The sequence below is a fragment of the Fukomys damarensis genome, unplaced genomic scaffold, assembly GCF_012274545.1.
Source record: "Fukomys damarensis isolate Sample0158 unplaced genomic scaffold, DMR_v1.0_HiC HiC_scaffold_16, whole genome shotgun sequence".
Lineage (NCBI taxonomy): Eukaryota > Metazoa > Chordata > Mammalia > Rodentia > Bathyergidae > Fukomys > Fukomys damarensis.
The window spans coordinates 74,880,629-74,891,936 of NW_022900928.1; the positions used below are offsets into that span (position 1 = coordinate 74,880,629).

The 11,308-nt window shown below is 46.5% G+C and overlaps 1 protein-coding gene and 1 long non-coding RNA gene across 6 annotated transcripts in view; one reads left to right on the forward strand and one right to left on the reverse strand.

Moving 5' to 3' along the window:
- Kirrel3 (kirre like nephrin family adhesion molecule 3) overlaps positions 1–11,308 on the reverse strand; it is a 569,052-nt gene that overhangs the window by 555,550 nt on the left and 2,194 nt on the right. For 4 of the 5 annotated variants that reach the window (XM_010628628.3, XM_010628633.2, XM_010628631.3 and 1 more), the window contains exon 2: positions 8,749–9,160. In XM_010628628.3, coding sequence (XP_010626930.1) covers positions 8,749–8,803 — 55 coding nt within the window. In that variant the 5' untranslated portion in view covers positions 8,804–9,160. The remainder of the gene's footprint in view (positions 1–8,748; positions 9,161–11,308) is intronic. The other variant, XM_010628629.2, reaches the window with a different exon arrangement.
- LOC117286348 overlaps positions 8,651–11,308 on the forward strand; it is a 21,582-nt gene continuing 18,924 nt past the window's right edge. The window contains exon 1 of the long non-coding RNA XR_004517492.1: positions 8,651–8,820. This is a non-coding gene — a long non-coding RNA (uncharacterized LOC117286348). The remainder of the gene's footprint in view (positions 8,821–11,308) is intronic.

Below are 11,308 nucleotides of genomic sequence, written 5' to 3' on the forward strand. Positions count from 1 at the left end.
TGTGTGTGTGTGTGTGTGTGTGTGTGTGTCTGAGGAGCCGAGAATAGCCCCAAAAGGAACTACCCAAGCAGTATCTCCTTGATTACTCTTAATTACTCCTCAAAACAAAGACTGGCCTGTCACATACCCAGACTGGAGTGGCCAGGACACCTTGAGCCCTTAATATAAAGCTGGCTGCCAAAAAGATGAAGAACTCAACTCAGAAAGAATCTGAACTCAAAAAGACATAGTGCTAAAATGCCAGGTGACTGTTCAAAGATCAGCTCAGGGACTTAGCTCCCTGATTGTCAGAGGGAACCCATAAAATCCCTTTCTATGCCTGGTCACTAACAGTTCCTATAAATTCTAAGAACGTGACTTGTCTTATGCCCTAATTTAGGATATTCTCATACACTGTTTAGTGTTGATGGTCTAGAGCAGCTGGAACTACCAGTATCCTTAGAAGCATCAAAGCACGTGAAACAGTAACCCAGATTGTGAAGGACTTTGGTCAAGCAAGATGCCCTCTTTCAATCTGTGATTCTTTATACAAATGCTAATTATCATCACGATAAAAACACAATTACTTTTACCACTACCACAACCAATAACAACTAAAGGACTCTGAGGGCACCTACAAGAAAAGGTACTAGCAAAGTGATCTAAAATACATCACCTACTTTCTAGAAGTGTGTTATCTGAAATGGGTTGTTTCTGAGAGATAATATCCAGAGAATTGTAGAGTTGGGGGACACGTTGGACATCAACCCATTTGGACTCTTAACCCATTTCTTAGTACCTGACTCTTGTATTCCCAATGACCCAATTTCTACTCTTAGTCAGAACTTTCAGCTCTAAGAGACTGCTCAGTGGTGTAGACTTAGATATAAGACTTAGATGTCCACAGTCTTACAGAACAATAGTTACTATTTCTTGAGGAACATTTGGGAGTTTTGCTCTCCCACTGAGCTTGTCCTGCCAGACCCCACCAACACCTGGAGAGAACAGACCAAAGCTCAGAACGCTTGGCAGATTTCATGATGTTCTTTGCTGTTAAATGACAGGTGAATCAGCACAGGCAACTTATAAAGCATTTCTGTTTTGTTTTTTGTTTTTTTTGTTTTTTTGTACCGGGGATCCAGCTCAGGTCTTTGCTCTTGTGAGGCAGGCCACTGAACCGCTGAGCTAAATCCCCTGCAAGCATTTCTAACATGTTCTGAGTGGACGCATTTAACTTGTTACCTCATTCATCCCAGATCTAGTATGACTTAGTTTCCTCTTGAGAACAAAAAAGACATTGCCATCAAAATGTCCCCAGGTATCTCTTGCTTTCCTCCCCTCATCCTTATGTCCTCCCCAGTTAACTATTCGTCCTCATTGTCAGTCTGTCACCATCTCTGCAGCCTTCAAGGGACCCCAGAAACATGCCGAGCCCAATCCTTGATGCACTCCCCTAGCTTCCACGCTGGTGTATACACAGCAAGTTCTGCTTGTGCACTGTGTTCTCACTCACATTTTTTACCCATTTACCTCCTGTTAGCATTCTCCTACCTACCATCCTTTGCTGCCTTCTCTCTGGAATGTAGACCAATAGGGAAGGTCAGTTCCCTAGTATTATTCTTTGGCTCACTTTTCCCCCCATTTATAGACCAACTATGAAGGAAGATAAACCAGGAAGAGTCAGAGAGTCTATTTCCATTCAACTTTCCATTTTTTTCAGCCCACTGTGAAACACAGGGAATACCAAGAAGAATAAATAACATATTGATCTCCAGACCCAGGATAGTCAGAGGACTAGAAACCCACCAGCTACTAACAGTGTTTTTAAAGTATTGACTTAATTTTGTCTATCCATTCTCAAAAGATGTATCATGCTATTCACGACCATTTGCAACCAGACCCTTCCCATCTTTTCCTGGAATTTCCCACCCACTTCCCCAACTACCCACATTCCAGTCATCCACACTACTCAGTGCTTCTGAACACACCACATTCTGTTCTGCTTTCCTGCCTTTGCAAGCACTGTAAGGCACAGTTTTGAACTCATGTCTCATCTGGAGAACTCCTAAGCATCCTTCACAGTCAAGCATAAATATCAACTCCTCTGTGATGGCCAGGGCTGGGCTGTGCCAGTTGTTCTCAGCCATACTCTGACAGCTCTGAGCCCGCAGTGTTATACCTTAGTTCAGTGTCTGCTTGCCAACCAGTGAGCTCTAGGGAGAGAAATATGGTTCCAGTCACAGCTACGTTGAAAGCTCCTGGCAAGTGTCTACGACACAACAGGTCCACAGTGACTTCTGGCTGAGTGGCCAACAGCTAGGCTTCAGTATCATAAAATGCCACTGATCATAAAAGAAAGAGGAACAAACTAGGTCCCCCGAGACACCAGAATATGTGTAGTCTCGGGGAAAAGCGTGGCCTGTGTTTGTCATCACTGCAACTCATAGTATCAGATTTCAAATTCTTATCTTGGAGACCTAAGCTGGCAAGAATTGGAACTTGCAACAATCTTTCAGTGTGTTCAGGTCAAGGGGGCAGGCCATTTGGACAATTCAGCCCGATGTGCACATATTTTCTCCAAGACTGACACATGTAGGTCCCAGCAGTTTTAGTTTAAATATCATCCCCAAAACAGCCTCAGGTAGATCTGTGTGGCATTGAAGACATGAGCATGTGGCAGGAGAAGGTGCTTTGAGGAAAGTGGCTGAAGACATCACCAGGCTTCAGCAGCAGTGTATCAATGTGTGTGCATGCACCTGCAGCATTTGGAGTAGGGGGTCAGAAGGGCAAAGAAAGGTTTCTAGGTTCCCAGGAAAAGCCTTCCCAGGGAATGCAGGAAGTGCCTGGGTTTAGCTGCTTCCTTGGCTGTTATTCTCAGGAAGGAGATGGATGAGTGTCCTCCTCCCACTCTCCACAGCTCAACAGGGGCCGCAACAGAAGAACCCAGCAAGGAGCAGGATTCACCCACACTGGCCACCAATTCCAAGGCTCCAGCTTGTTACCACGCATACCCAGGGAAAGCTGACATTTATTTAATCCTCATAGTGGTGTTGACTGTGTACTCACTGAAACACTGTGCTTATGGAAGACATTTGTTTCCAAGCAGCTTATGCTAAATTGCAGTGATATAAAGAAACACTTATCTAATATTGACATTTACTGACTTCTAGAAGTATACTGCCAGAATACTCATTTTCACCAGTGAAAAAGGAGGAAGGGTGGTGCAGGGGTGGGGGCACAGTGTTCGATCCTTAAGGCTCCTTCCATGGGTTAAGAAGCAGAAAATGAATGGAAGATCATGTTAAATGAGGGAGTACTTTGCGCAGGCCCACAGCCTTCCTGTGACCCTTATCTCTGGGGCAGAGTGGGCTCTGAGAAAAGGTGGAGACTGAAGCCCTCCCATGCTTAATAATAAAGCTCTGGCAGAAGGCAGGGCACAGCATTCCTTGCTTGGCTGGGAGAGGAGTATTTCACTGATCTATTGAGGCATCTAGAGTCTTGCTTGACATGCACACCTAACTGGGTAAATTCTGGCTTTCCCCTTGGGAAATGAAAATGACATGTGATGACATATGGAACAGCACCGGGTCTCAGTGCAGTCGATTCTCGTCTCATCCCCCTAGCTGGAAATAAAAATCCCACTCTGTTTGGCATCCAGAGAGAAGCTTTGCTAACAGGGGCTCAGGGTACGGGGCTGGCTTTGCTCTTCCCTCCCTTGTGGATGGCGGTGATGGGATATGAAACTCCAGGGAACACACAGCCCCAGAAGCAGCAGTTCCAGCTGAAACCTGCTTTGTGAGTCCTGGGGTGTCCAATGCCCTTGAGGGAGAACTGAAGCTCCAGTTTCTGGGAACTCACACTAAAGTTTGGCTTACTGGGGTGGTGTGAGTCAAGTGGAGAAACCAGTTTGTTCAGGATCTCCCTGACCGAATTAGAATATCCCCGCTCCTGGGCACAGAATGCACTCAGGGCTCCAGGATCTCCTAACTGGCCTGAACAAAAAAATGCCTGCACTGGTTTTGCACCTAAACATCATCTCAACATTTTACCAGGGCAAGGAATTTCTGGAGCTGAAAAATGATGTCTGTGCTGGCTCAGCCCTCCCAAACTCCCCCATCTGCATTAAGACCTTAAAACTAGAGCTCTGGCCCTTCTCCCCAATCCTCCATCACAAGCAATTTTCTTTTCTTCGTTTATGTTTCCCAAACAGTTTATCTTTTTATCTCCTTGGAAGAAAAGTACTCGGCAAATCAAAGGTATCATTAGTATTGTTATTATTTTGCTATTGAAATCTCTTGAATTCACTCTGGATTATTCATGTGCTTTTTTTGGGGCTGCAATATAATACTGCCTAAGTCACCCCCACTGGGCTTAACAAAAAAGAAAAATTGCATCTTCAGGCCTAATCCCCTGCTCCACCCGGTCTCCTGCTGGCGCTGGCTTCCACCAACACAGGCACACACCACGCAGGGCTGCTCCTTGGTACCGTGCCTGGTTTGCTGCTGCCATGTTCCAAGCCAGATTCTCCTCTCTACACCCAAGGGGGAGGGGAGTCCATGGGAGCTTCTCAAAGTAGTATGAAGGCATTGACCACACCCACACTCCCATCCCCTGGGGTTTCTTTTTCATCCTCAATAGGTCTGGCTGGCAAATGAGTGCTCCCTGTTGGGCAGCAGACTCTGCCACACCCCCATCCTCAAGAGACATATCCTGGTCCCCCACCCTTAAGCTTCTTTAAAGAAGTAGTCCCACACCCTTGGCAGCTGTGCATTGACCTTCAGGGACAAAAGAAGTGATTCTTCCTCTCCTGGAGGAGATGTCATACTGCTTGGGTTGCTGGTGGCTGGGAGAATCACACTACTTGCCTCATCTTTTGTTAGCTGACATTTCTGGGTAAGGCTAAATGTTTTGGAAGTTGCTGTTCCCTCCGTTTCCTTTTCTGCCGTCTCCATTCTTGGGTTCCTCCAGTGTATTCATGCTGTCTTCTGATGCCCTCTCTTTGCCTTTCTTCCCCAAGAGAGATCCTGGCAAATTCAAGCTTTTCCCAGTGGCTGTTCTTTCAATGCTTCCTGCCCCCCCCCCCCCCGCCCCCGGGGAGGCTCTCTGCACCCTGGCCAGCTCTTCCCACCCACACTGTTCACCCTCCGGGTTGCTTCATGCTATTCTGCTCCCTTGGAGATTCAGGTTGCCATGACCTCTGCCATTTGACCCCCTCTTTGCTGTCTCCTGCCAATCGGGAATGCAGATGTGCTGCCTATATTCTTCCCAATCAGGAGATGGTAGCCACATTAATCCTTAACTCAGTTATGTCATTAACAGGTAAATACAAGTTTTCACTTCCACCCCACTGTGTTCAGAGCAGTAAAACACACATGCAAAGCCAACAAGATATCTGGATTCGACAGGATTAAAGCCTTCTGGACCTCAAAGTCATTAGGCAGGGCTGGATGCTCGGGGAATGCCAGAACAGAATGACAGAGAGTGAGAACAACACCTTTCTTAGAGTCTAAGTAGAAAGCCACCAACTCTGCACTGTTGTGTGTCCCCAAGCTGTCTCAGAACTTGAGACATGATGGGAAACAGGGAGTCCTCAGGCCTGCTGAGCCACTACTCCTCCAAAGCCACCTAAGCGGAGCATGTGCTGGCCACAAGCGATGATGCCTGAGGATTAAAGAGGATATGGGAGGAAATAGTAGTGGGTGAACTAATACATAAAGAGGGAAATACAGCAAGTTCTAAGTTTATGGATGACAAGAGAATCGATTCTTCTTCACTCAGGGGCAAAACATGCCGTTTCTCCACAGGAGGCAAATTGTGCTGTGACATTATCCCTCTCTGTACTAAGCACGACCATCCTGACAGCTGAGGGAAGAGGCATCCCAGAAAGAGAAAAACCCACAAGCACCATACACTAGCAGCTCTCTACTCCCCTGCTGCCAGCCAAGACCAGCGTCGTTGTTAGCAGGGGCGGGAACAGAGGAATGTCATTTAGCCTTTCTACTGCCACCTTACGAAAGATAAAGATATATTATGGTCCTAATCTGAACAAAAGCCCAAACTTTAAAGAATAAGGACACGGACTTTAATTTTACATTGATCTCTGCTTTCTTTTTAAAGGGTTATGGGAAAAAGTAAGGATCAGCAAATAGTCAACCACTCAAGAAAGTATGATTGAAATGGGCTTTAGCATTTACTTCCAGGTTTTCTGGTAAAGTCTTCAAAACACTGGACTGCTTCCTCCCTCTGCATAGGAAGGGGACAACGGGAGCAGGGAGCCCTAGAACTAGGTCCCCAGAACTCCAAAATGACATGAAACTTCTACCTGGAAGAAGTGGTTGATAGAAGATGGCCATGTCACAGGATGGCCAGAAATGAACCTAAAAGCAACCTGGACACTTCTCTCTGTAGGTGCACCAAGCCTTGCACATTTCCTTGGAAAAGCATTATTAGAAGAGCAGCCTGGAGAAGGTGGGGGTCAGGCAAGTGGCTCTATGGTGGGTGATGGGTGGAGCTGTACCTTCGGTTCTCAGTTGTGGGGACCATCTCAAGCCACACTGGCTAGTCATCCAGTGACCTCTTCAGAGTGGATACACTGTATCCAATAACTTGAGTGCATGGCACGGGTGGGGTGGGCCACAAGGTATGAATTAAGCATATGTGCAAAGAACATCAAACAGTATCTCTGGGGAATTCACCATACTCCAAACAATGACCACATTTTTTAAAATGTCCACAGATCAAGTCAGAAGATATCTTTTCTCTAGAGCCTTAATTGCTACAGTCAAGTGCTGACTATTCAAGACACCTACAGTATGCACAGCGAAAGAGGCTATCTGATGAGAAATGTCCACTTGGGGCACAGAATCTAGAGATCTGTTTTGGAGTCTGATGAACTATGTGTCTATGGCTTGGTATGGTGGATAGTTCTGGCCAAGCTCGGAACACTCAGGAATAACAAGGCACTATAAATTGTATGATGCTGTGGTTTCTTCCTCTTGTCTTGTGAAACACAGCATTTAACCTCTGGAGGTAAATATTTAAAGATTCATGCGAGGCAGTCAAGAAAGGTACTGAGAGAGGACGAAACAAAGTGAAAGATGAACAGGGTAATGATTCTGAGAAACAGAGTGGCACTTAGATGTGCATGGGCTTCTCAGGCCAATCTAGAGAAGAATCACAGATAAAGCTTCTGAATACACAAGAGCTTGTTAAAACTTACGTTAGTCTCATGGAAATGTATGTAAGTGAGGCAGGGGTAGGAAGAATGGTTGGAAGATTCCCTCCTCCTTTCAGGGATTCTACATGCAACTTTCTGAGGGAACTGCTAATAGGCAAAGAAGAACGGGAGTTAGTATCATGTATATGTTGCATGTGTGTGCCTATAAGCATGTATGCACACATCCAAGAAAGGGATAATCTCACAAAATGGTGACATAACAGAATCCGTCTCCATACTAGTGTTCTGGGATAGCTCTTATTCATTCAGCCCTGGTAAGACACATACTGCCATGTAAATATGTGAGTGTATGAGTGTGTGTACACACTACCATTAAGAACACACGCTCACATGGGGGGGCTCAGATTTAATTGGGAGGGTCAATAGCAAAGTTTGAACTGCATGAAGAAGGAGAAAATCTACAGTGACCAGAAGGGTCAGTGGAAGAGTGAAGGTAGGAGGCTGGGTTTTTGCTTACATTTGGCTTCTTCTTGACAGGGGAAGCGAGGGATATATGCTATTTACTTGCAGAGGCAGCCACCCATGGTGAGGCTCTGCTTTCTGGAAAACTTTTACCCTTCATTTAATCAACAGATGGATGTGCTCGGTTGTGGATTTTCCTGAGAGTCCTGTCCCTCTAAGAGCTGTGCTGGCTGGCACAAATGCTGCCTCAGATGGCAGAGGCAGCTCTGGCATTCCAAAGAGTGGGATGAAAGCAATTCACTTTCCCCTTAAACCCAATTCCACAGGTAACTAAGTAGACGCTCCAATCCCCTCTCCATAATTTCCTTTCCCTCCTTCCACCTTGGCCAGCCCCTGACTCCCAGTGGCAGGAAGCCCGGAGGTGGCAAAGTTCTTTCCTGAGAAAGTCCACCCCTGTCTCACCCCGTCTAGGCTGCAGAAAGGAAACAATCGGCACTAGGCACGAATCCAGTGCAATGTAGGTCTCAGAATTCAGCCTTATTCAGGGACCTCGAGGACATTCAATGAAACTCTTCACAAGCTTCCCCTAACCACTGCAAGTTACCCCCACAACGCAGCCGCATCATAATTGCAACCCCCTCTGCTCTGTGCAAATGGACATACTTCCTGTTGAACACTCAGGCAAGTTAGACCTTATTCGGGCTGAAACAGCCACCCAAGCAACGTTCCCCTTCCCTGCCACTCTCTCCCCCAACCTGGGAGTGAAAGAGAGGAGATACCCAGAAGTTCAGAACTGCGTGGCCACAAACATACTACTAATTAACATAGCGGGAGCATAAAGAACTCATTTGCATTGGAGAGTTTGAGTTGGATATTGACAAGTGAGGGGAGAAAGTCGCTTCCCTTCCCTTCCCTGTCCTCCCATCCCCTTCCTTCCAAAGGAAAATAAACAGTACCATTTTGTTGCATTTGCAAAGGCAAACAGCAAACAGCAGTGCCTCTCCGTAGGCACCGAGAGACTCATCAATCAGCCCGAGTTTCCGAAGGCTGCCCACATTCCTGCCCTCTGCCTCCCGCGCCCTGACAACCCAGCCGAGTTCGCTCCAACTCCAGCGGCGCAAGGGTCCTACCTTGACTGAAAAGGAAGAAGCAGAGGAAGAGCAAGTCTAGCTGGAAAGGTTTCATTCCTCAGCGCAGCGGGGGTAAGCCGGCGGGGCAACTTGATGTGCAGTTAGTTTCTCTTCCTTGGTGGCTCTCGGTGCTCAGCCTCCGCCGCTGGTCCTCTCCGGTTCGCGCCGACCATCTGCCTGTCCGTCGCTCCGTCCCTCCGAGTGGCTTCGGGCTCTTTGTGCCTCCGGGTCTCTGCAGCTAGCCGAGACAAACCGTCTGCTTTTAGCCGCCTCGGGAAGCGGGGATCCTCAGTAATGTCCCCACTCGGAGCAGATCCATTCTCTGGCTCTCGGCATCCCAGGCACAAGGCTCCCTCCGGCGGGCTCCTCCCACAGCGAGCGAGCTAGCGAGTGACGAGTGACAGAAGGGCTCCTTTCACAGAAGCCAGGGCGGGAGGGAGGAGGGGGAGGGGAAACAGGTCATAATTAAAGAGGAAACACTTGGAGAGAGGAGATCTTTGTAAAACGGAGGGTGGAGGAAAGCCTGTCTTCTCCTTCTTTCCCCTAAACAGAGGGATATTCAGCTTTTGTCACCATTATTGGCCAAAAAAACATCTTGAGCACAGACCGGAGCTGTGACTTTTTGTCCACAAGACGAAATGTTGTCTAACGGGAGAGAAGTTACGGAGGACTATATTCGTGCACATGCATTACATTGTGCATGCCTTGCCTTTACACAGGGACTGGGCTGAAAGGAGTTAGGGAGAGGTGGGAGGGAAGGGGGTGCATCTTCCCCCAGCAAGGACTTGGCCGATGTGTGCAGCAGGAGACTTGGGAGTTGCAGAGAGAAGCATGCTTTGCATTTTTGAGCCTTTCCTAGGGGGTAGGTAATATAACCTGAATGTTTGGATATTAGTTTGCTTTGCACTGCTCCTGGAAAACAAAATGCAGGAGCGAGAGGAAAAACAAGTAGGTTTGTGACACATACCCATTTATTATTATTATCCTGGTCTGTGCATTTCCTAACAAGGACAGTGAGCAGCCTGTCTTTGCATTTGGAGCCTCTCCCCTAATGAGCACTCCATCACTCTGTGTGCATCTTTTCTCCAAAAGGTGCTATGAGTCTGACTGGGAAGGAGAGGCCAAGGTCACAGGCAATAGCATCCTAAGAACCTTCAGGTCTTTTACCTGTTATGAAATTCACATTCAAATCAAACTGTTTCCTTCAGGATATCAACATGAATTTATTCAGGTCTATTTACTTGATAGACATTTAGGCGTGCCTGGAATAAGGGAGCCCACGGGCGGGGGGAGAAATAAAATAGTAAGCACAGAGTATAATCTCAGGAGCTCATAATCTAGAGAGGAAGGAGAGTATACACACAAAACAAAAATTACACGGCTATATATAAAAATATGCACCATTAGGTGGAGTGGATGAACGAGTGGGGGGATGAAAGATGCTCTCAGTGTGGGCCACTCAACATTCAATTATAAAATCAATCATTGCTTTCTCAATCTCTGGACCTTCTGGAGGTCTTTTGGGAACCTCGGTGTTTTCTCCATCACTATCACAGATGAGGGGACTTTGCTGACAACAAGGCTCATTCCAACTTTGACTTTCCCTGTGGATGCTAACTTTCACAAAGCACCCCTTGGTATTTAGGAACAAGAAAGAAGCAGGGGCATGCACAAAAGTGTGTGCTGGTAGCAACTGACACCTGGTAGTTGACATCAAAGATCTACAAATTAGTAGGTGTCTGCTTTGTTGATTTTTTTATTCTTTTTTTTTTTTTTTTTTTGTACTGGGGATTGAACTCGGGTCCTTGCGCTAGCAAGGAAGGCCACCAAACCGCTGAGCTAAATCCCTGGCCTTTATTCTTAACTTAATAGTTTATTTAACTGCATCCTTTAGAGGCTGTTAAACATATGAAAGGGAAATCTGTAAACAAGCTTGGTGGTGGGGGTGGTGGGGATGCTGAGCAGGAGAAAGTTAAGAGAAAGCAAAAGAGGCAACCCCTCAGCTAAATGAACTAACAAGGTACAGAAGCAACGTGTCAGCATAGTCTTAGTCCATTAGCTTTGTGTAACAGACAACGCAATGAAACACGAGAGGCAGATCAGTAATATGCACAAAAGAAGAAAAATTTCAAACAATACATGCCAAATAACAATATTAAGCCTGAAAATACTGCTCGTACAGTGCTTGAAGCATCAGGAGCAGCTCTGCACTAAATCTACAGGGCAAGGGGAAATGAAAGGTAGAGATATCACGCCCATGGCTAAGTATTGTAGTGAATAAAACTAATATTAGAATGTAGATGGTACCTGCCCAAGCAAAAGATTTATCTTTTAAGCTGTTATTTAATTTTGACTGTTAATTCCTAAATGGCCCGGAGCCCAAATTTGTTTAATTCAGCCCAGGGGAAGTACAGTATTACAAAACCGGGGTCATAGGGCTAGAGGACTACACTACAGGGCGATCGGGCACCGGCAAGCATAAAGCGTAAGCGCACCACGCTCACACACTCACTCCTAGAAAGGAGAACAGGGTGTGTGTGTGTGTGTGTGTGTGTGTGTG